The sequence below is a fragment of the Centroberyx gerrardi genome, chromosome 19, assembly GCF_048128805.1.
Source record: "Centroberyx gerrardi isolate f3 chromosome 19, fCenGer3.hap1.cur.20231027, whole genome shotgun sequence".
Classification (NCBI taxonomy): domain Eukaryota; kingdom Metazoa; phylum Chordata; class Actinopteri; order Beryciformes; family Berycidae; genus Centroberyx; species Centroberyx gerrardi.
In genome coordinates, this window is record NC_136015.1 from 17,300,824 (window position 1) to 17,323,663 (window position 22,840).

Below are 22,840 nucleotides of genomic sequence, written 5' to 3' on the forward strand. Positions count from 1 at the left end.
GAGGAAAAGGAAATGATTGTGGAAACTATGCTACTTGCTTGCGAACACCATCGCCACTGTGAAAGGGGGAGGGGGGAATATATTTTTTAAAGACTAGCAAATACAGTGTACATTAGATGATTACAACAATTGTCATTTTGGAAAATATTGGCCAATGCACATAGCCACGATTGGATTTGGAAAGCATACAATATGGAAAAATAAAATTACAATTACTGATGATTTACGACCGTAGTTAGGCTAGATTCATTTGTATATGAAACAGGTTAAACAACAAAATCTACGTCCTGGTGAGTAATGAGAAGACTGCAAATCAAAGAGGGTAAATAGGCCACAATTGTATGATGGTGGAAAATATGATATGAGTTCAAATGGTCGAGTTGTATTAAATGCGGGAAGTGAAGGAGAAAATTAATTACTTAATAATGATACATCATTTAATGATATAACAATATTGTTACCCCATTATTAATTGTTTGAGAATTGTTTTGGGACATGACCCCCGTTGAGTGACACTAGGGAGGGACTTTAAGGTCTTTGGATCACAGTGATAATAGGTAAACACACTGCATCACAGAAAACAAGATTACATTGCAACTCAGCCTTCACAGCATCATAAAGAGGTCAAAGCCATCAGATGCGCAGGTAAGAAAAACAAAAGAACAAGAGGAGACGTGAGCTAAGACAGGAGTATGTGTCTAAAATTATATATCAGTACATCATGATTTTATTTTTTCCAATTCGGAATTGTTTCTGCAAATCCCGACATTGATAACTGCAACTGCTGCTGTTTTACAGAAGAGCAGGTTTTGTTTTTCAAACCTAGCAATTATTTCACTGCCAGTTGAACAATAATTACGGAGGCCCCACTTCACCAATTTACTTATTTTCAATAATTACGGTGGGTGCCATTATGTCAGTGTCAGAAAATCTCAAGACAGATGTTTGGGTACATTATGGATTAACCCCATCGTCATAACTGCCGCTAACATGAGACATGGTGCTACGCTGCTGCATATCAAAATAATGCTGCCTTTACTTCATATGAAATTTACTGTTGGAATGACTTGACAGCACAAGGCAACAACTTAACACACGTTTTAGTAGATTTAATGGAATAGGCTTAGTCTGCATTCATATCATATGGGAAAGATTGTAGACATACTGAAAATACTGTTCCCCTCTGCTTTCAGGAGTTTTCTGTAAATTTTGGTTGCTTTGTGTTCAACTTTTTTTCACACTGAACATACATGCGCTCAGTAAGTGATACATTCGAGTTTGTTTGACAGTAAAATAAACATTGTGATGTGAGCCACAAAATAAAAACCGCAGCAAGTTATTGTGTATTGTCACGGCATTTTTAGAGTGAGAGTTGCGATCGAAAAATGACTTGCAATGTGATGAAAATCACTAATTTTGTTTGTTTTATTCGGAATGAATTATGTCACTCCCTACAGTTGAATACAAGTATTTCCACAGTGACGTTCAGGGAAATCGGGTCACCATCACCAAACCCTGACTAATCCCAACTAGTATTTACAGTTTATTTAGATAAGCGGTATTTTCACGCAGGAAGCTCGCGCCTACCATCTTTCCCATGACATGAATACAGAATAGGCCATTCCCATGAAATTCATTCATATGATTGACGTGCTTCCCTACTTCTCCTCCTCCTTCTGTGGCATTAATTACCCCTCATACCTCGGTAGGGGCCCACGTCACTTTAAATAGCCTGCTCTCCGCCCCCTCTGCTCTACCCTACAACCATAATATCCACTATCCAACCAATTGAACAACCCGGCTAAAGGGTAACAAGCCTAGGCCCATTTAGATTACTTTGATCAAACGGAAAAGTGAAAAACTTCACGTGATTCGGCCTCTTCGGGCCAGAGTTGAATTACGACCGCAGGGGAGAGATTTCGGAGAAAGTGACACAGTTTTACTGAGAATGTCGCGAGCCTGCGGTTAGAGGAAAGAAAAAAAAGGCGGATTGCAGCTCATTTCAACAGGTTGGCGTCTCTTTGATGTCGACATCTGCATGAAATCCTGCCGATCACAACAGGAACAGACGCAGGGAAAGGAGAGGAAGAGCAGCAGCAGCGTCGCCGTGCAATATCCCAAAATCAGATAACCTACCTGCATAAAATAAAGTGGAGAGGTAAGTTGATTGCACCGTTACATGACGGACCAACTGACGATCCATTTGCGACCGTTTATACTGTAAAACCCGCCTCGGTGCTAGCTGGCTCCTTCAAGCACAAACCGTAGACCTCTCCTCATGCACACACACCTTATGGCTGCTATTTTTAGACAGAAATGGGGGAGTCATCCTCTCCTGGGGGTTTATGTGAAGTTTTAACCGGGACACCCACCAAACTTTTGCTGACAAGAACTGAAGTCTACTCGGATTTAGCTCTTCAAAGATTACGTTACTCACATCAAAGTTTACGTAGCCCATAGGCCGTGGTTTGTCCTGATGTGGGGGGATGTTTGTTCAGGAACACCGCGATAAGAGAAGGTCGTGAAAACAGTATTAAGCCTAACCGCCACAGCGGTCGACCCAGAGCAAAAGGAGAAGTTGTTAGCAAAAAGAAAAATGGCCCTCTGTCGCCTACGCTGTAAATTATGGATGCGTAAAAAAAAGTTTCTTAACCGGAAATGTGTGTAAAGTTGCCCCTGTTTTATCTTGTTCGGTTGAGTGATTCAGAGATCATGTGTGGCCCTGCGCGGTACGTGTGCAACGTGAATTAGGTGTGTTGGGAAACTTGTTAGAGACTGTCTCCATCCCGCTGAGCCCAGCCTGTCTGTTCCGCTATGTCCGGGAGACTCCCCACTTACGCCAGGCCTGCGCACTCTACCACTCCCTGCACGGGTTTACGCAAACAGCGTAGGTAGCTGTGTCGGGAGGGAGGGAGGGGGTTCCCCAAACTTTTCATGACAGGAACCCCCCCACCACTGAACCTAGTTTTATAAGATTAGGTTGAAAGGAACCTCATCTGAGAGGATTTCAGTTGTTAGATATGTTTTACAAAATAATTTATCTCTATACTGTTGGTGGGGAGAGTGAAGCCTATCAACAAAACAGTCTTCCTGACACAGTGTCCCACTCTGATAACTTCTGCTGAGTGAAATAATAGTGAAATTAGTCCCTTCCTTGGCTTTCCTGGGAACCCGCTCATGTGTGAAGCCTCTAGTGTGCCAACAAGGCCTAAAGCAGGAGATAAATGAATTGGAAAATTAATAGGAAAACGCATTAGTAAATAACAAAAAGTAAAAATCATTTTACATATCCATTTATAAATTCAGTAATTTATTCATAATTTAAAGACAGAATAATGAAATGGAATTATTGACTCATTTAATGAACAATAACTTTTTTGTAGTAACAGTTTTTTAAATTGCATCATTTTAATGTGAATTTAATCACTTTCTAAAATGTTTTTAAATGTTTATATTAATTAATCAATAATGATTCATCACTGAACTAGTCTATAACGATTAGGTTGGCACACTACAGACTCCATACTCATGGGTACGGACCCCATTTTAGAAACCACTAGTGTATTTGATCAAAGCCACTTTGACATACTATATCGACGATATCCTATCATTAAATACAAAATATACAGGCTACAGGAGTAGGCAGGTGATATTTCTGCATCAGATTTCAATAAATACAGCCGATAGGAAAGCACACAATGTAAAGCCAGAATACTGTTCAAATGAGTTCATTCAATTCAAAAGTTTTAGCCAGCACAAGAACATATTAAGGATAATACAACAAAGCAAGAAATACAGATAGAGCGTCTTCATTGATCGATTTACAGCTTAGCAGATGCTTGCAGTTTTCTGTTCGATATAGCAGTCATATAGCATTAGAAAAGGAATAAGTTCAAGGTTGTTTATTTCTATAGCCCTTTATCACAAACATGTCTCAAAGGTTCAGTACAGAGAATGAGCCTAGCTAAATCTAGCTGATCAGCAATCAACTGTAGAACAGAAAGATATAGGACAAACCTCAGGAAGAGCAAGACACACGAAAACAGATTATAGCAAGACATAACAGCCTACCTAATCTACATAGCCTAACCTACCCGGCACCACCAGCCTTAGACCAAGGAAAAACTCCCTTGAAAAAATCTTGCTAGGAAAAAAAATGGAAGAAACCTTGGGCGGGCCAAGTCACAGAGGGATCCCCCACCGGGACAGTGTGCTATAGGTGCTGGGTAAACAGTGACAAAAACATGGGCAATAACAATGACAAGAGAAAAACAGAAAAATATATACAGTATATACAATACATCAGAACATAGTAAGTATCCAGAATTATTATTATTTTTTTGTGTGCCTAAAATGCGTTTAATTTGTCTTGAATGTGCTTGAGCTTGAAGCTGAAGCTGAAGCAGGCTTGCCCCCGGTAACGGTCCGAGTCCTTCATTGTTCCGGTCTCACTTGCTTGTGTCACTTGCCACTTGGTAATCTGTTAATACAGCTTGGCTACAAAACAAAATCTGAGTTTGGTTTGAGTTTTGGCAGCAGTCGGACCTCCTAAGCTGCTGGTGCTGGGTCTGATCTTCTCCAGTCAGTCAACCTGAAGAAATCATACAACAGCAGCAGCAGACACCAAGCAGTGTTACATTCTTTTCCACTCCAAAAACATCTTATCTATCATATGTGAACATCTAGGGACACAGGAATATTGATTACATTTGACCGTTGCACTCTGATTTTGGTTGCTTGTAATGTTGGCAAGCTGTGAATTTGGCTTCAGCTACTGTCCCATTCATCATAAGTCACTCAGTGTTAGCTAAATGGGTTAAATTGGCATATAAATGCATGCTGTAAACTACAGATAGCTGTGATTTCCTCTAAGCTGTGGGCAGGATGTCTACTTTCCAGTGAAGAAGTGGGATGCACACCTGAGAGCTGCTGCAGCCCCAGGGTGGTTTCCAGTTCCTCCTGTTAGACAGAAGAACCCCCTGTCTGCTCACCTAAATCCCATAATTCACTCGTGGACTGTCTTTGACGCATTTTGGACACAAACCTGCACTCATTAACACATTTTAACACAATTCCTCTGAGAGCCCATTCTCCTCTGTTTGCTCACACATATATTAAACTAGGGCTGTTTAGCATTCAAAAGACTTGTTAACATGATACCTTCTAGCAGGCCGATTGCAGTCAGCTTAGCATTGCAGTGAACATTTTGTGAGGAAGCTAGATTTCTCTCCCAAATATCTGACTGATACGGTCAGCGAACGATGATTTGAGTGACATTAGACACAGTTTTATGGAATGAACACAAGAGGTTATGATACATTTCTGAAACAAAAGATGTAACAAGTAGGATGTGGAGGGGTCGGTGAAATCCCTGATTGATTAACTTTGAAAAATCGGCTTAGTTGATATTTCACCTCCAGTGTTTCCAAATAATACGATTTCTCTGTAAAACTGCAACAATCCTCTTGAGGTGAAACTCCTGTGCTAACGAAGGCAGACTACGTGAGTTATTGTGCATTCATAGTAAGCTTATGAAGGGTCAAAGTCCACACACACAGTCCTTGTTAACGGCTCTATCAGGAGGTGAGACGCTAGTCCCTGTCAGTATAGCGGCCCGTGTGTCAGCTTAGACTACTTTGTTGTTTCAGGGACATTCATTTACTCATCGAAATGACTTTTCCCTATTTTAAAAACAAAGATTTTCCCTCCTAAACGATCCTCTCCAGTAAGACTCGGGTCCCTCCACACTGGCCTCTCTTGCCTTGCGACTGCAGAAACAAAGGTGCCGTAGTAACATGAGAGTCGCACTGTAGTCTATAACAAAATCCACGGGTCCACCAGTGTAAATAAAGTCTACCGGTGACTTGAACTCCCATTGAGGAGTTGCCAGTAATGACAGCAGCACTGATGTCATCCCTGTGTGCCGGGTCTTTCACAGCAGATCCTGTTGCTGTTCCTGCACTCTCATAACAAAGCATCGGTAACAAAGTCATCTGCATTCACATATCAGATGTTGGTCCTTTTCTAAACAGACTTTCTAAGTTAACATAAAGATTTATGTATATGTAGTGTGCAGATACTTAATATCTATGAAGTATAATGTAATACTGCTGAGTTGTATGGTTTCTGTTTGTCAGAGAGGCTGTTTATATCCCTTTTTGTTTGAGATTATATCATTATTATTGTACAGGTTGTAGTGGAGAGTGACTGACATGCAACAAACTGTATATCATGAGTCACTTTGCTCACAAGGTTGCGAGCAGATGGTGTGAACCTCATGCTCCGCCCCCTCTCAATTTCGATTATATGTAACAAAAGTTTAAGAAATGTTATAATAGACTAATTATATTATTATATAATAACAGATCAGTACAGCTCAGAGGTGTTCTTGGGCCGACAACATGTTGGTCTTAAGTTCTATTAAACTTAAGATCAGGCCTATCAACCTTTATACTGTGTGAAATGCCACTCATTTTTTTTAACCATGTGACTGAGTGATTATGTAAATATGGATCCAACTGAAGAACTACACATGAAAAATCACCTGTCAGAAATGGAAATTAGTACCAAAGTGAAATTCAAGATGGTGTGCTCTATGAATGAACATCAGTTATCTGATCGCATGTTTGAATGAGAATGTTACGCATAGGAAAGTTTTCAGTCCCCTCAACTGGAACAATTAGTGTCCAGATACGGTGCCTGCTGCAGATGCTCAGTGAGATTAATCACTCTCAATCAATAGTTGTCCCACTCAACCTCTCCCTCCTTCTCAGAAATCACAATGTCGTCACAGCTGAGTGTGTTGCCATAATTGTCTAATGGAAAATCTGAATGAAGATCACTGAGAAGACAAACATTTCTTTCCTGTTTAATATTTTTGTTAATTTCCTACAACAGGATCAATAAGAGCCTGTCAGAGATTTCGATCTAGGTGAATCCTTTTTTCTCTCTCTCTCTCTCTCTCTCCCTCTCCCTCTCAGGATGTTGTCTCGGCTGAACGAGTTGATATGGGCCGACTGGATTTGGTTTCCTGAGGGCCTGGGCTGGGCCGACCTGAAGGACCACGATGGCAAAGTCTTCCCTAAAATGGGGGACCTCTGGGCCACCATCCCCATCGCTTTCTGCTTCCTGGTCATCAGACAGATATTCGAGAGGTCAGTCATGGAAGTCATCACCCTACTTGGTGTTGATTTTTGCAGCTTACTGTTTTGTCCTGTCATTTGCCTGTTAATCTCGCTGTCTGACTGTCTGCTTTGCATGTTTTTTTTTCTGACAAGTATAACCAAACATCCCACTGGATCAAAGGCCATCTGTAAACAGTAATCTCCACCCAGTATGTTTCCTTCTTCCAGGACAGTGGCCACTCCTCTGGCCTCTCTACTTGGGGTGAGGGACAAACAGCGTGTCCGAGTCGCTCCAAATCCCATTCTGGAGTCCTATTTCTGTAGCACATCAAAGCATCCCACACAGGTAATCATGTGGCATACTTCACTGCCTCATGGCAAACTAACACTGCTTGATAGAGGTCCTTTGGGCAGTAATACAACTTGAGCCTCCTAACTTCAGAGTTAGTTGACGTATCAATCAAAGAGAATGACGTCATGGCAAAAAATGTCCCATCTTTCCGCCCAAATCCTCATGCGACCTATCTTTCCTAAAAGTTGACTACCATAATTTCATGATTCCAAATATAACAGACAGCACTGACTTCTCCTTCCGTTTCTCCCGCTCTTGTGTTAGAGCTCCGTGGAGAGTTTAAGTAAACAGACCGGCTGTTCAGTACGGCAGGTCCAGCGGTGGTTCCGGCGGCGGCGAAACCAGGACCGGCCCAGCAAGCTCAAGAAGTTTCGGGAAGCCAGGTAAACCTCAGCAGCAGCAGAACGCCAATCCACCCCAAACTGTTGTCTGTCCTTCACAATAATCATAGACCCCCTTATCACACCTGACATTAACATGCGTCTCGTATCCAGATTGTGTCCAGATATCTTTTAGCTGGATTACAGTCACACATGTTAACTTCCATTACAAGAAGAAGTTTACTTCCATTTTTCCGTAGTTCCTATATGTGGATTGAAGACGCATTGCATTTACACTACTTTGTTAATGTGTTCAAATGCATCTCTGGATGATCTTCAATGTGTCTTGAGTGCATTTAAACCTGGATTTTATGCGTTTTTGGCACTATCCAATCACAGTCCCATCACCCAGGCCAGGACACATGTTAATACCAGGTGTAAAGGGGGCCGCACTTGTACTTGTTATAAATGTTTTGTTTCTCCTTTTTTCAGGATTTCAGTGGGGATTTTTTAACATGCATTTCCCATTCATTTCTATGGCAAATAACTTTTCAGTGTGTTTCTAATTACTTTATTTGTTGAAAAAGGTCCTAGGCAAAGAGCTTGAGTAATACCAACAGTATTGGGATACTACTAAAGTCACAAGGAAACAGCATTTCGATGGTATCTTGCTTCCATAATTTATTGCATTTCCAGTTGAAACAGGATGTTGGGGCGGGACTATTCAAAAATGGGCAGGTTGGACTGTAACGAACATGGGAAGTAGCTCGGTGCTTTGTGCATAATCTTGAGCTGGCACAAAGATTCTCCAAAATGAATAAATCCCAGCAACAAGGGGGAGATTATTCAAAAATCTGTGAAGGTGTTATTGGTTGGATTTTTATATAATGTGAATTTGGTATAAAAATGAGAGAATGGACACTTTGTACATTTTTTGGCATTTATTGTTCAATACTGTCGTGTTTGTTACGATATGGGGAATTGGCTAACAAGGTGAAAGTAATTTTCCGTTTCATTGTGACTTTTAAGTGACTGGAGGTGAAGCAGAGCATGTAGAAACAATGTACACGGTTCAATGGCGCATTTCCTCTCCCACATGGGATTTGGTGATGCCTAAAAAAGACATTCATTTCAGATAGGGGCACACAGCAAAAACATGACGGCGTCTGTTTGAGCGGTGTGTTAATGGAAGCCTCATCTCGTTTTGTGCCTTCATTATTATTTGATCTGTGTCTCTTAAACCATGCTGTAGTGTTTATTTCCCAGGAGCATGGGTTTACTTTGTATCACTGTCTGCACATTTGTTTGTGTGTAGGTTTGACATTGTTTGATGTGTGAAATTATGCTTTATTAATATGGGATTTCTGAGATTGCTGTGCATTCTCTTACAGTTGGAGATTTACCTTTTACCTTCTTGCTTTCTTTGCTGGCCTGGCAGTCCTCGTCGATGTGAGTACAGAATGCAGTATATGTGTCATTTTGTGAAATGTAACCATTAAATAGAGAGACTTGTCTCATCTGGAAACATCTTCATCGTTCCACCGGCAACTTTGTAACTGTCACTTGTCGAAAAATAATCTGTTAGTTTTCTGTCCGTCATCATCACAAAAAAGAAATGATGTTTTCTCTGCTACCACTGCCTTTTAAAAATACGGAAATGTAGGAAATTTGATTTTAATGATTTAACCGTAATGGACGCACCCGTCTCCAATAATGGCGGGTGTCTCCAAAATGTGTTTAGAAATATGTGGATGACATGCTGACCTCAGTTCCATATTGCTTTCTGGTGCCACCCACAAACATTATTTCTCTCCATGATCTCGTTAGATGTTTGTCTTCCGATTGGCTTGTAAGTGTCAAAGAGGGCTGGTGTGTGTATAAGAGACTCAGACCATTACTAATATTGAATATCCATTTCCCCTCAGAAACCATGGTTCTATGATATGAAGCAGATGTGGGATGGCTTCCCCACAATGGTACGCCAATGCTCTGTAACATGAATTAACCATCATCAAATTTCATATTTCATTTCATGTTTTTGTCGTTTGTTTAAATCTATACAAATTTCTGGAGGCTTTCGGTATGCTGATGTGAAAGGATCATGAGAAGTAACCTGCACAAACTGGTTTCTCTTCTTGTAATTTGTTTACCAAATGAATGAACTGGTGTAAAGTGGAAAATTACTGCCAACTTGTTTTTCTGAGAGCTCTTTCTTTCTCTTTTTCTCTCTCCTCCCAGCCACTGTTGCCTTCTCAGTACTGGTACTACATGATCGAACTAGGCTTCTACGTCTCGCTGCTTTTTAGTGTGGCATCGGATGTCAAACGCAAGGTAAGTGCTGCACAACTGTCTCCCAAACATTGTTATCCCACAACAACCTTCCATCAAGAGCGATCTGAGCAGATGCCAGTCAGTGAGTAAACCAAACAATGAGTATCTTTGGTGTTTGCAGTGTATTTGAGGTTTGGATAAATGATTTCCCGTTAAGCCTGCATGAGTTAATGCATAGTAGAGTAGAGCTGTCAGCCATAAAAATTCCATTAAAGATAATGCCCATGCTCAATTCCACTTCTCCCTCCCACTTTGTCAATTGAAACTACGATAAAATCATAGTAAATCTACTCAAATGTCCACCTTTTCTGTTGCAACAGACAAAACTGTCTCTCCAGTCAGGTGTATGTTTAAGTGTCTAGGCGCCCTGTGAGTTAATGTGTGACAGGAGCTCAGTGGGAGACCTGACTGTGGAGGGACAGATTGACCATTTCCCCCACTAGTCTGAGCACCGTTGTGAAAGGTGGCAGACCTTTGACCCTGTCAACAAATTGCTTGGCCTCGATGCCAGCTCTTGTTTTATAACTCGATTTGACAAATGCAAGGACTTAATTTTTGGGGCCAAAAACAATGGTTTTGTAGACTGTTCAGGAGACCCACTGTGTTGTAATCGGTTGCTGATTTGAGGATTGGTTTTGTAACCTTTTGTTACATTGTTTTTTTCCTTAATACTTGGATTTAGTCTCTTTTTATAGCTGAAGCTGTTCAATCCGGAGAGTTAATCATTTATAAAACCTGCATCAATGCCATGGAGACACGCTGTCGATTAGTGACCGATTCTTACAGCTGGATCAATAAGTGACTAAACACTTTCTGTTTTTTTGATTTGTGTTTTTACACTGTCATTCTCTGTGTCCCTATGTTTTATCAGGATTTCAGAGAGCAGATAGTTCACCATGTAGCCACCATTCTCCTGATCAGCTTCTCCTGGCTGGTCAACTACATCCGGGCAGGGACTTTGATCATGCTGGTGCATGATGCCTCAGACTACCTAATGGAGGTACGAGTCCACAGTATCATGGCATCAACAGCGGTCACATGGTGGCACAGCAAGAGAGTTATGTAGGGGAACTCTCACTGGATTAATGTTAAAGAGGAATTTCACTGGAGAAAAAAAAAAAGATTTAATATGTATCTCATCTCACACATATCCCATATCATTTGGGTTTGGACTTATTAAGAGTCAACGAGTTTGAATTGGTTCCCTAGTGATATCATTGGATGACACTGAATCTTTGTGTTATTAACTATGTAATTATGTTGATTAAAGAATACCCTACCTACCTTTCCTCATGGAAAAGAAAGCAACTTTCCAAGCTAATAGTTGGTTTCATATACCTAGAACAGTGAATGTGCCTTTTTAGGAATTCAAAGCAAAGCATTACAACAAAATCTGTAGAAAAGTAAAGACAATAATGAAAATCGATGTGGAGCAATCAATTACACACAAGAAGAAGAGTTCAGCTGTATTATGGGTGAAATGTCACCACTGTACATAGTACCACACAGCAGTATACATCATTAAAAGGCATCAAGAGTGCTTGGCCTTCAGTCCAGTTAGCTGTTGAAACCAGGAAGAGTTGAGCCCAGTGTTCTGTGACAATGTTTTACCACTCCAAGTCTTTCAGACTAATAAAGGCCTGGCACTTCAAAGCCTTCTGCACTCCTCTTACGGTTCATTGTCTGCCCTCTAGAGGGGAATAAATGAAAAGGTTACACTCTGTTTTCTCTGCTGTTGCTTCCAGTCAGCCAAGATGTTCAACTACGCAGGCTGGAGGAGAACCTGCAACCTCATCTTCACTGGGTTTGCTGCAGTTTTCATCATCACCCGCCTTGTAATTCTCCCCTTCTGGTAGGAATAATTTAATATCAGAGTTGCTTGTGCAGTATTGCTGTAATTACTATATGATATGAACATTAGTGGAATCAGTTCAGCGGTGACACATTTTTGGTCTGCTTTGCACATCCTTGGTAAAAACACAGTAACATTTTCTGGTAGCTGTTCACAACCCTGTGCACTGTCACAGAGACATTGTCTACAACCCTGGCCTCTCTCAATAGGCTTTTGATTGTGAACGTAGGTGGCTCTGACTGGAGTCTCTGTTCTGCCTTTGTCCCCTGTCCAGGATCATACACACGACGTGGGTGTACCCCCTGACCCTCTACCCCCCCTTCATCGGCTTCTACTTCTTCAACGGCCTGATGTTGGTGCTGCAGTGTCTGCACATCTTCTGGGCCGCTCTAATCGTGCGCATGGTCATCAAGTTCCTGCCAGGAAATGTATGAAAAACTGCTTTCAGCCTGTCTGAATTTATCCAGCAAAGCCTCTGCTCTGGATCATCGCTTACCGCTATCACATCAAATCACCAGACTGTGTAAATTCTGTCATATATACAGAATATACTGTACATGCATGATGAGGTAAATGTCTTTGTTTTGCTCAACAGGACATCGTTGAGGACGAGAGGAGCGACAAAGAGGAGACCGAGTCGGAAGATGAAGACGACGAGAAAAGGGAAAAGTCTAAAAATGGCCACGTGCAGAACGGCCACACTCTTCTCAACAACAACCACAATAAGACGGACTGATCCGCCCGGGAGAGGTGGAGGAGGAGGAGGAGGAGGATGGGTCAGGAGTGAAGAAAGGCCCTCGCATGCGGCTTTTACCTGAAGGCCAAAGATTGGGAGCGTGGCGTGTTGAAAGGGGCGGCAGCACACACACACACACACACACACACACACACACACACACACACACATACATACACAGCTGCGTTTATTGCTAAATAGTAACAAAACTAAACACTTTTTTTCAAAGCCCTGTAGTCCAATGTGGATGATCTCTGTGGATTACACTAAATTAAATGAGAGGAGGAGGAGAGGAAGAGCATGAAAGACTGTGATGGAGCCAAGCACAGACTTAAACTTGGCATATTGTATTACGGCCTGTCTAGTGCCTTAGCAGCAGAGTGGTATTCTCCTCATACGCACCCTCTCCTCCCTCCTCTCCAGTTTTTCTCACCATGCTCTAAGATGATGTGCTGTTGACCAAGTTGCCAAGTGACAAGCGTGCCTGCTCGTAGCTTTCTTTTCTGTTATTGAGACTGTCTAAAGAGCTGCTGTGGTTAGGACGGCTCACTCTCCTCCTGCACAGTTGGTTAACACTCTTCTAAATGTTGCGGTCCTTAAACCTGACTGTTGACGTACTGCCTTTCTCAGTCCACCAGCTCCCGTCTGGAGAAATGACAAAGCTAAGTGCTAATAGTTTTTGCTCAACTGAACCACACTGAGGTCGGTGACATTGCGAGGAGCTCTATGAGGCACTGTCTTTTTCTATGGACCATAACCTGGTGTAGGTCAGTGTAGGCGGTCCTATTTATCGAAGTCCAGAGTAGCTATAATATCTGCGCAAACCTTCACATGCAGTTAGTTCTTGCAGCTGCCGTTTTGTGTGAGTTTGTCACTTTTGCTTGTTGCCAATGGTTTTCTGCCCCGAATGAGCCAGCGTTGCTAAAATAGATCTGTTCCAGTAATGTTTAAAACAAAATATTTGATGATGATTATGATGATGATACTGTTTTAACTGTTTGAAAAAGTGAGAGAAAGAGAGAGTGCTACATTTGCAGTGTGTGTTGAAATTTGCCTTTGTGGATGTTTGTCTTAAATACTATGCCTTTTGGGAAGCAGAAAGCACACAGTTTGAGATCATTTTAAATGTTTGTTTTGTTTTTGCTTAATGTCTTTTAGTTATATGATTTTATTTTCCTTTATGTTTTACTTGCTTTCAATCCAGTCGACCATTTAGACAGATTTGGGAGCAAATTGTTCAGCTTAACTCAAACCAATCAATTCTGTATTCAAATGGACTGGAAAAGTCTGTCATTCAGTGTTGTTTTGCCCATCCATCCAAAGATGCACTTTATGGTTTCTTTTATGGATCAGCATTGACTAAATATACAGTAGCCAAGCTTAATAATAGTGTGTGATTCAAGTCCAAACCCCATTTCTCTTTGTTTAGAGTGGTTTGGATTATGATTTGAGTTTACAATTTTGTTCTATATTTATTCTCTTCTCTACAGAAAAACCCAAATTCTTCCTCTTTGCCACTTTTGTTTAATTTTGTTTAAAAAAGATTAATTACATCTTAAGTAAAGAGTAAAATGGGACACCAAAGCATGTTTTACATTTCATATTAGCTTGTCGTTTGCAAGTGCCTTCAGCATCATTTCAAGTGTTAATGTGTAAAAAAAATCAAATTTCTCCCTCCCTTCAAGTTGATTTTTTTTGTGTTTTTGCTGATTTGTGCCCCAACATGTCAGACACTCCATGCACTGTAATGCTATGGGCCTCTAGTTACCTCTAACGTTCCTATGCCTCGGCACACAAAGACCAATCACCTGCAGTGACGCGAAGTGTGTTACCTGCAGCTCCCTCTAAAGAGCTTTGCTTCTACAACAGTGTTTTTATTTTGTATTTTGTTGTGTTGCAGAGATATAAGATAAAGAACATTGTGGATAACAATTCTGAGTCCTTGTCGATTTCCTCTTAATTTGAATCTGAAAAGAGAATTTGACTAAGGGGGAAAAAAGGTTCAGTTGTTTCAACTGTTCCAACGTTTCAAAGTGTTTCAACGTTCATCAAATCAGATGCAAAATGATGATAAAGGTGAGAAAAAATTACAACGAACTGTTAGATACTCGATTGGCTTTGTCAGGTTTGCCCTTTATAACTGTACTGTATTAATGTAGGTTGTGGAGTTTATTTCCCTAGTTATAGAATCATTCATCTTATCGTTAACAGGAGTCTTTAGTTGTATGATTTTATTTTCCTTTATGTTCCTTTTATGCTTTTACTTTCTGTGTAGCTGTGCCTGTGTAGCTGTGCTCCTCTACCAGCTACAGCCTGGGCCTCCTCTACCGGCCACATCCTGCTCTCCTCTACCAGCCACTTCCTGTTCTCTACCAGCTACATCCTGCTCTCCTCTACCAGCCACTTCCTGCTCTCCTCTACCAGCTACATCCTGTTCTCTACCAGCTACATCCTGCTCTCCTCTACCGGCCACATCCTGCTCTCCTCTACCAGCTACAGCCTGATCTCCTCTACCAGCTACAAAGTAATCAATCCCAAACTGTTTTACTTACTCTTTGCTCTCTTTACTTTTTTATCAAGAAAACATACTTTTAAAAATTGTAATCATAGTGAACTCATTCATACACCTGTCTGTACGACAGATTGTGCCATTCTTTGTTTGCATGCTCGTGATAATGACTCACTTTTGGCTACAAGGACCTTTGGGTTTCCTCTCACTAAGTGTCCTTTGGTGGCTCTGTGTTCATGTTACATCATGAGACTTCTTCACAATTCAGTTTTATTGCCTTCAGATGGAACAGTTAAGAAAATACAACAAAATGGTAAAAGGTTTACTGTCCTTAGCCATGCTTTGATTATGCTATTGCTAATGATTTCCGGTAATGTCCATGTTCATCCTGGCCCTGATGTCCCTGTTTCTGGCTTGTGTGATAATTTAGGTTGTCCTGACAGTGGCTTGAATATTGATGATTTTTGCTTTTCTGACTTCTGTTCTCGTAAAAACCTCGGTTTTCTCCATATTAATTCTAGAAGCTTATTGCCAAAGCTAGATCAGTTAAAAGTTTGGGTTTATACTGCTAATCCAGATGTACTGGTTATTAGTGACACCTGGCTCAAAAAGAGCATCTCCAACTCGGAGGTCAATCTGTCTGGTTATAATTTATTCCGACAGGATAGATCCTCTAGAGGAGGTGGTGTTGCTATCTATACCAAGGAGCAACTCCAGTGCTCTGTGATCACTGCCAAATCTGTACCCAAACAATTCGATCTGTTGATCTTACATATTAAGCTTTCCAACAACTCCTGTCTAAAAGTTGCTGGGTGTTATCGTCCGCCATCAGCACCAGTTGGTGCTGATTACAGCCTTAAGCTGTCTCCTTGCTCCTCACCTCAGGTCTGAGTTTGTCTTATTAGGAGACCTTAACTGGGATATGCTGAAAGCACCAGAGAAAGTCTCTCTGCAACTTGATTCTCTTAATCTCTCGCAAATTATTTCTACTCCGACGAGATATGATACCAAACAGTCAGAAAAGGCAACTCTCATTGATGTTATACTCACAAACATGTATCGTACTGGGGTTTTCTGTAATGATCTCAGTGACCATTGTTTTACAGCTTGTATTCATGCAAATTGTTCAGTTAAAAAAACACCTCTGGTCTGTTATAAACGTTGCTTGAAAAATTTCAATGAGCAAGCCTTTCTGCATGGCCTAGCCACTATAAAATGGCATAGAATCAGTCTGATCCCCTCTATTGAAGATGCCTGGAACTTGTTTTATAATGATTTTAGTACCATTATCAATAAAAACGCCCCCAAAAGGTCAATGAGAATTAAGACTCGTCTCAGTCCATGGATTAACCGTGATCTGGTTGAGCTTCTTCATCGCAAAAATGCCTCCTGGCGTAAGGCTCGACTCTCACAGTCTCCTACAGACTGGCTGACATTCAGACAACTTCGAAATAAATGCACCCAGACCATCCGAAAACTCAAAGCTGATTATTTTAAAGATCAGTTCTCCCATAATATCTCAGATCCAAATAAGTTCTGGAAAACAGTCAGAGTTATGGAAGATAGGAACCCATTCTCCCGGTTTCCTATGTCCCTTAACTCTGATGGTACAATTGTTTCAGACAAGGTGCTCATGGCAGAGGTCTTCAATCGCCATTTCATCACATCTGGGTTCTTATTTGATTCTATCAACCCCCCCGAGCCCCCCAATTCTGTTAGCCTATCTGACGCTGTGTCTTTACACAGTGCCATCTCATCTTCAGTACATTCTTTCAGTTTTCGCACTATCACTGAGGATGAAGTGCTGGATGAGCTGCTTAAGCTAGACCCTAAAAAACCATCTGGGTCTGATGACCTTGACCCTTACTATTTCAAGGTTGCTGCTCCCATAATTGCTGCCCCAGTTTCTTATCTCTTTAATCTTTCCATTCAAACTGCTGAAATCCCTTGTTCTTGGAAAGCTGCTATTGTTTTACCTTTGTTTAAAGGGGTGATCAGACTGATCCTAATTGTTATAGGCCTATTTCTATCTTGCCCTGTATATCTAAGATTTTGGAAAAACTCATAAATAGGCAACTAACATCATATCTTGACACTTACAGTATTATCTCTGGTATGCAATCTGGTTTCCGGTCTGGGCATGGCTGTGTCATTGCAACTCTTAAGGTCCTCAGTGACATTATTACCACTCTTGATTCCAAACAACATTGTGCAGCAATTTTTATTGATCTAGCAAAAGCTTTTGACACAGTAGACCACTCGATTCTCAGAGACAGACTTGGTAACATTGGTGTCAACTGCCATTCCTTAGCCTGGTTCTCCTGCTATTTGTCTGGTAGAACCCAGTGCGTTAAATCAGAACACCACCTGTCGCAGCCCTTGCCTGTCACTAAAGGTGTACCTCAAGGCTCCATCCTTGGCCCCACTCTGTTCTCCTTATACATAAATAACATTGTCAGTGTAGTAGGAAATTCAAAGACTCATTTGTATGCAGATGATACAGTTTTATATTCAGTTGGACCTTCCCCTGATGCTGTTCTGCGCTCTCTTCAAGACAGCTTCAATAGTATACAGGTGGCTTTCTCTAGTCTTAACCTTGTTTTAAACACATCTAAAACAAAAGTTATGTGGTTTGGTAGGAAGTCTGTTATCCCGCCTGGAAGCATCACAACAACTAATGGCTCAGTTCTGGACACAGTCACCTCTTATAAATACCTCAGTATATGGTTAGATAATACACTTTCTTTTTCTCAGTCAAAAGTAAAAGCAAGACTTGGCTTCTTGTACCGGAATCGCTCTTCCTTTACTCACTCTGCAAAAAGTTCCCTAGTCCAAATGACCATTCTCCCCTTGTTTGACTATGGCGATGTCATTTACAGGCATGCAAGCAAGAGTGTCCTTGAACGCCTTAGTGTTTTGTACCACTCAGCAATTAGGTTTGCCACAAATGCCCCCTATACAACACATTGTGACTTATACACTTCTGTTAATTGGCCATCGTTACACATTCGACGAGATATTCATTGGCTTACACTCGTTTACAAAACCCTCCTTGGTCTGACTCCTCCTTATTTGATACACTTGTTAAAATTGTCATCCACTCCCTATAACACCAGAGCTGCCCGCCATATCTCGCTAGAAGTTCCCCCGTGTTACAGTAATACTTCTTTTGGCCAGTCCTCCTTCCAATTTGCTGCTCCCAGCAGTTGGAATGAGCTGCAAAAGACTTTGAAACTGGACAAATTGATCTCCCTCACTACTTTTAAGGACTCTATTGCAGAGTTGTTCACACACACCTGCAACTGTCACCCAGCCTTTTAACTGACAAAGAAATGTGTCTGTTCTGCTTCATGACTTGCATGACTTGTAATTTTATTTGGTTGTTTGTTTGGTGTGTGTTTTGATTATTTTCCCGTTCCCATACTGTGTTGGGTTTCTCTGCCTCTGCGATGTATGTAACATTTGTGTCTGATAGTCTTATCTGGATTGTTCTTTGTTTAGTTTCTTTTGCGTGTTTTTTTTAAATTTTGTCCCCTTTTCCCTTTACCCTTCCAGAGGTCCTTTTGTCCTCTTGCTAGGCCGTCATTGTAAATAAGAATTTGTTCTTAATTGACCTGCCTGGTTAAATAAAGGTTAAATAAAAAAATTAAATAAAAAAACAAACACTTACTTGTCCCAACCTGGTTGAAACTCAAATGTAAACGGGATTTTCTTGTGTATAAGAGCATTTGCAGCACTTCTGGACTGCTTCAGTGCCGATGATGGGCAAAGATAATGTACCTGCAGCCTGCATGTTAAAATGGTCTGTCCCCAGCTACAGTATCATACAACTGCAACAAGAGATGCCGTCCCGGGGGGGGGCGGGGGATCCCTATTTGCCTCAGCCCACCCAAGGTTTCTTTCAAAGGTTTTTCCTTGTGTGCATATAGGGTCTAAGGCTGCGGGTGCCGGGTAGGTTAGGCTATGTAGAATAGGTAGATTGTTTGTCTTGCTAATATCTGCTCTTGCATACCTTGTGTTTTTCGCTATGCTTGTCCTATATAATTTTGTTCACCATTGATTGTGTTTGGTTAGATCTAGCTAGACACATTCTCACAACAGTATCAACAACTTATCATCTCTGAAGTGTGAAAATTATAAGCATCTTTTCTAATTCTTTTCCCCGTTTTTCCACTTCCCCATATTGTATCAGAAAGACCTTGTGTATTGCATTGATTGTACTGGTGCCGATTGATATTTTGAACACTTTTGTGAGTCAGAGATTGTACTTCTGGGTGTTAATAGTCCTATCTTTAGACTTACACCAAAACAACCAAATGATATGACCCATATTTCAGCAGCATGCCTCCAATATAAAAGCACTGGGAGATGAGGATGAGCTATCACTGTGGAAGTGGGATAAATAAAGTCTTGTATGAACATCAGCCATCAGTCATTGGTTCCACACGTGTAGCGTAGACCCAGTGGCAGCATAGAGCTATTAAAATATCAGATGGCACGGTCTGGTAGTGACACACTGAGCGGCACTTGGCTGGCACACCTTGGGATGCAGAGCTGTCTGTGCCAATAGTGTCAAATGATCTCAAAGATTTTCATAATTATATGATATAAATAATATAATAATAATAATAATAAATAATAAGAGTTTCTATAAAGAGAGAATATAAAGTCGATCTCCACAGAGTCTAAAGCCATAATTGAGAGCGGTGATCAGGATCGACTTTTTGGACTTCCTTCATATCCATGCTAAAATGACACCCGTTCTTCTTTCTTGTCTCCCTCCTCTGTCCCTTTCCCCTATTTTGGCTGCAGCCTAAAAGGCCTCCTTGGCTAATTGCATATGGAGCAGGATCACTTTACCCCCGTGCCCAGCGCCTCAGCCTCCACACTGTTCTTCTCACTGGCAGCCTCACTGTAACAATCTCCATTTTAAATTGGTAGGGTCAATTTCCTCCCGGCTCTTGCGTCTGGCTCCACAATTTAATTGCTAATGCGTCTCCTGTTTCTCCTGTCCCACGTCTGGGCTTTCCTTTCCACGCCCCCCTTCTGTGTTCGGTCTTACTCCTCCTCCTAAATCTTTACCCCCATTCACATTAAAGTTTCCCCTCCCTCTTTAGCTGCCCTTTCAGCCTTGCGTGAAGAATAAGCCCCATGTCGCCTAAGGTGCCTGAGATATGATGGTGTGGAGTCTAATAGGTGACAGGGCCGAAGCTCCTTTTGACAGGAGAACAAAGGCTATGGGGTGTTTGATTCACTTGTGAACTGTGTAGACCGTTATTCAATTCCTGCTTAAGTATTAATAAAGGCTTTACACGCCAGGGGGAGGTCGCAAGGTGCAAGTGTATGCTTGTGTATCTTGCATGTGTATGTGTGTGTGTGTGTGTGTGTGCAGGGGGGATTTTGTGGGCTGCTCATTTTTCCTCTGATGATGATGAGAAGAGGGGGAGAGTGAAGAGTTCGGTAACAGATGACTGTCTTATGTAACCCGAGTAATAAGGAACTCGGTGGGAACCCAGGCAGAGATGCTATGGAAGCTTTTCATGGTCTGGACAGGCAGTGGAAAGGTTCTGCAGCGGTGAAGACTTGTGCCATTTACCACCATGCAAGAAGACTGGTGAGTTTGAGCTGATATCTTTGAAATGAGTTGTGTGGTGTTGTATTATTCAAGGATTTATTATAATATAGGGTTAATTCAGTTATTTATTTTGCTAAGTTGGTTCTCCTTGAAGTTGTCTGTCGCTGCCAGCTATTAACAGCGTATATATGATATAGTAGTAATGCTAAATAGGACTTTAAAGATGTAAAAGTTTCACACCTTTAAGAATAAAAATAATAAAGAATAACTCTGTAACTTCCATAAGTTTTGGTCACAATTTTGGTGACAGCTAATCAACATCGATCTGTTTTGTTAAGATATTCAAGGCTTTGCTGTGCTGTGTTCCTCAAAATAACAACCAGGCAGAGAAATGATGGAGACAGACCTGTAAATAATCCTAGAACAATGTTTCTGTAATGTTTTCTTATATTCTATATGTTAAAATAGTAATATTTCAGGGAAAATGTGCAGTATGGAAGCTGACACAGTGTGATCAAAGCTCATGATCAACAATGTTTCCACTGTCACAGGAGACTGTCTGAGCTGGACCCGTGTGGCATTCATGCAATAAGACCTTCTATGTGTTTACCATCGCTGAACGCCAAGACCCTGCTACAATAAGAAGTGTTATGTCTGTCTGTTCAGAGGCCTGGAAGCTCCTTCATCTTTGTTTGTGATATGCTGGTCGTGCCTCAGACACCACCATCAACTGAAGAGCGTATGTTCACATCCCTGTGCTATTCTAACAAGACTGCTGCGGAACTGACAAAAAAACAAAAACAAACCTGTGAATTAAAAAAGGCTCAGTGATCATCATCACCCACATGGACCAGGCTGCTCGGCCCGTCCTGCCCCAGCTGGAGGTGGATGTGGACCTGGGCTTCGCTATCTTCTTCCTCTTCCTGCTGTGTTTCTTCCTGCTGGTGACGGTGGTGCGTTGCGCCCAGACGGTGGTGGACCCTTACGGCTCCATCTCCACCTCCACCTACCAGGAGGAGCAGATCACCTGAGAGGCAGGAGAGACCACACACACACACACTGCTATGTATATGTATATTTCTGGATCATGCAACTGCCAAATGGGATATGGCTCAGGAGTACATCACACATAGGGACACTGTTCCACTGTGGTAATGCACACATCCTGTGAAACCAACCAAAACTGTTAAGCTCTCATGGAAGTCACAAGAGATGTAGTTGGTTGATTTGGGGTGTATTTGACTTAAATGTCTCTTTAGGATAGCCTGTTAGTGGAGTGAGTTACCATTTCTCTGAGTAAACAGGCTATATCCATCCAGGGCTTTCAGCATTATTTAGTGCTGACTGAGAATATTTGTGATGGGGTCACAGTGTAGCCTCCTCCTCAGTAACTACCACTGCATCACTGGATGAGAGCTCACAGATCCTGTTCCTGAAAAGAAACACTGGGACTGCAATCCTCAGACAGAAGGACAACATTCTGTAGCTTTGACTGAACTCTAGCTATTGTATGTCACAGAGAAGACACAGCTTTAGTAGTTTATTGGAAAAACTCTCTGAATCAAAAAGTACTACTTTATAAAAGACAGAGAATGGAATGACTAACTAATTAATGGAGTTGATTGTTATTTTGTACAATAAACGATTTGCATGCATTATGTGTGATGTAGCCTCTATATTTGTGTGATGTGCTTTTTTGTGGATCTCTGTGAGTCCGCACCAGCTGAATAGACTAAAAATCAAAAAGTGATTGTATTGAGGCTCACTACTGACATTTGGGCTTCGAGCAAATATACCGATGATATACAACGGTTGGGTTTGACTCATAACCACACAGGTGGACATTTTTTTTTTAGTAGTATTTTTTTTACCAGGGTAAGACTGCCTAATTTGTGCTCTGTCTACCGAAGAATAAATAGTTAGTTAAAGGTTGGTTTCTTCTTTCTGTTTAGTGTTACAATCAGCCGCAACACGCTCCCCAATAACGGCTTTTATTTTTGAACATTTCGAGCGAAAACTCCTTTGTCAAGCTGCCCAGAGA

At 41.4% G+C, this 22,840-nt stretch overlaps 2 protein-coding genes across 2 annotated transcripts; both read left to right on the forward strand.

Moving 5' to 3' along the window:
* The first annotated feature begins 1,774 nt into the window (after nucleotides 1-1,774).
* Nucleotides 1,775-14,647, forward strand: cers2a (ceramide synthase 2a). The gene is made up of 11 exons (XM_071907237.2): nucleotides 1,775-2,158; nucleotides 6,981-7,154; nucleotides 7,353-7,470; nucleotides 7,741-7,859; nucleotides 9,188-9,245; nucleotides 9,722-9,772; nucleotides 10,035-10,127; nucleotides 10,999-11,127; nucleotides 11,873-11,979; nucleotides 12,254-12,407; nucleotides 12,575-14,647. Exons 2-11 carry the CDS (start codon nucleotides 6,982-6,984, stop codon nucleotides 12,713-12,715), a joined length of 1,143 nt encoding a protein of 380 aa, XP_071763338.1. The 5' UTR covers nucleotides 1,775-2,158; nucleotide 6,981; the 3' UTR covers nucleotides 12,716-14,647.
* A 6,997-nt stretch (nucleotides 14,648-21,644) lies between these two features.
* Nucleotides 21,645-21,830, forward strand: LOC139921596 (cortexin domain-containing 1 protein). The gene has a single exon (XM_071911875.1). The coding sequence runs from the start codon at nucleotides 21,645-21,647 to the stop codon at nucleotides 21,828-21,830; it is 186 nt and encodes a 61-aa protein (XP_071767976.1).
* The last annotated feature ends 1,010 nt before the right edge of the window (nucleotides 21,831-22,840 follow it).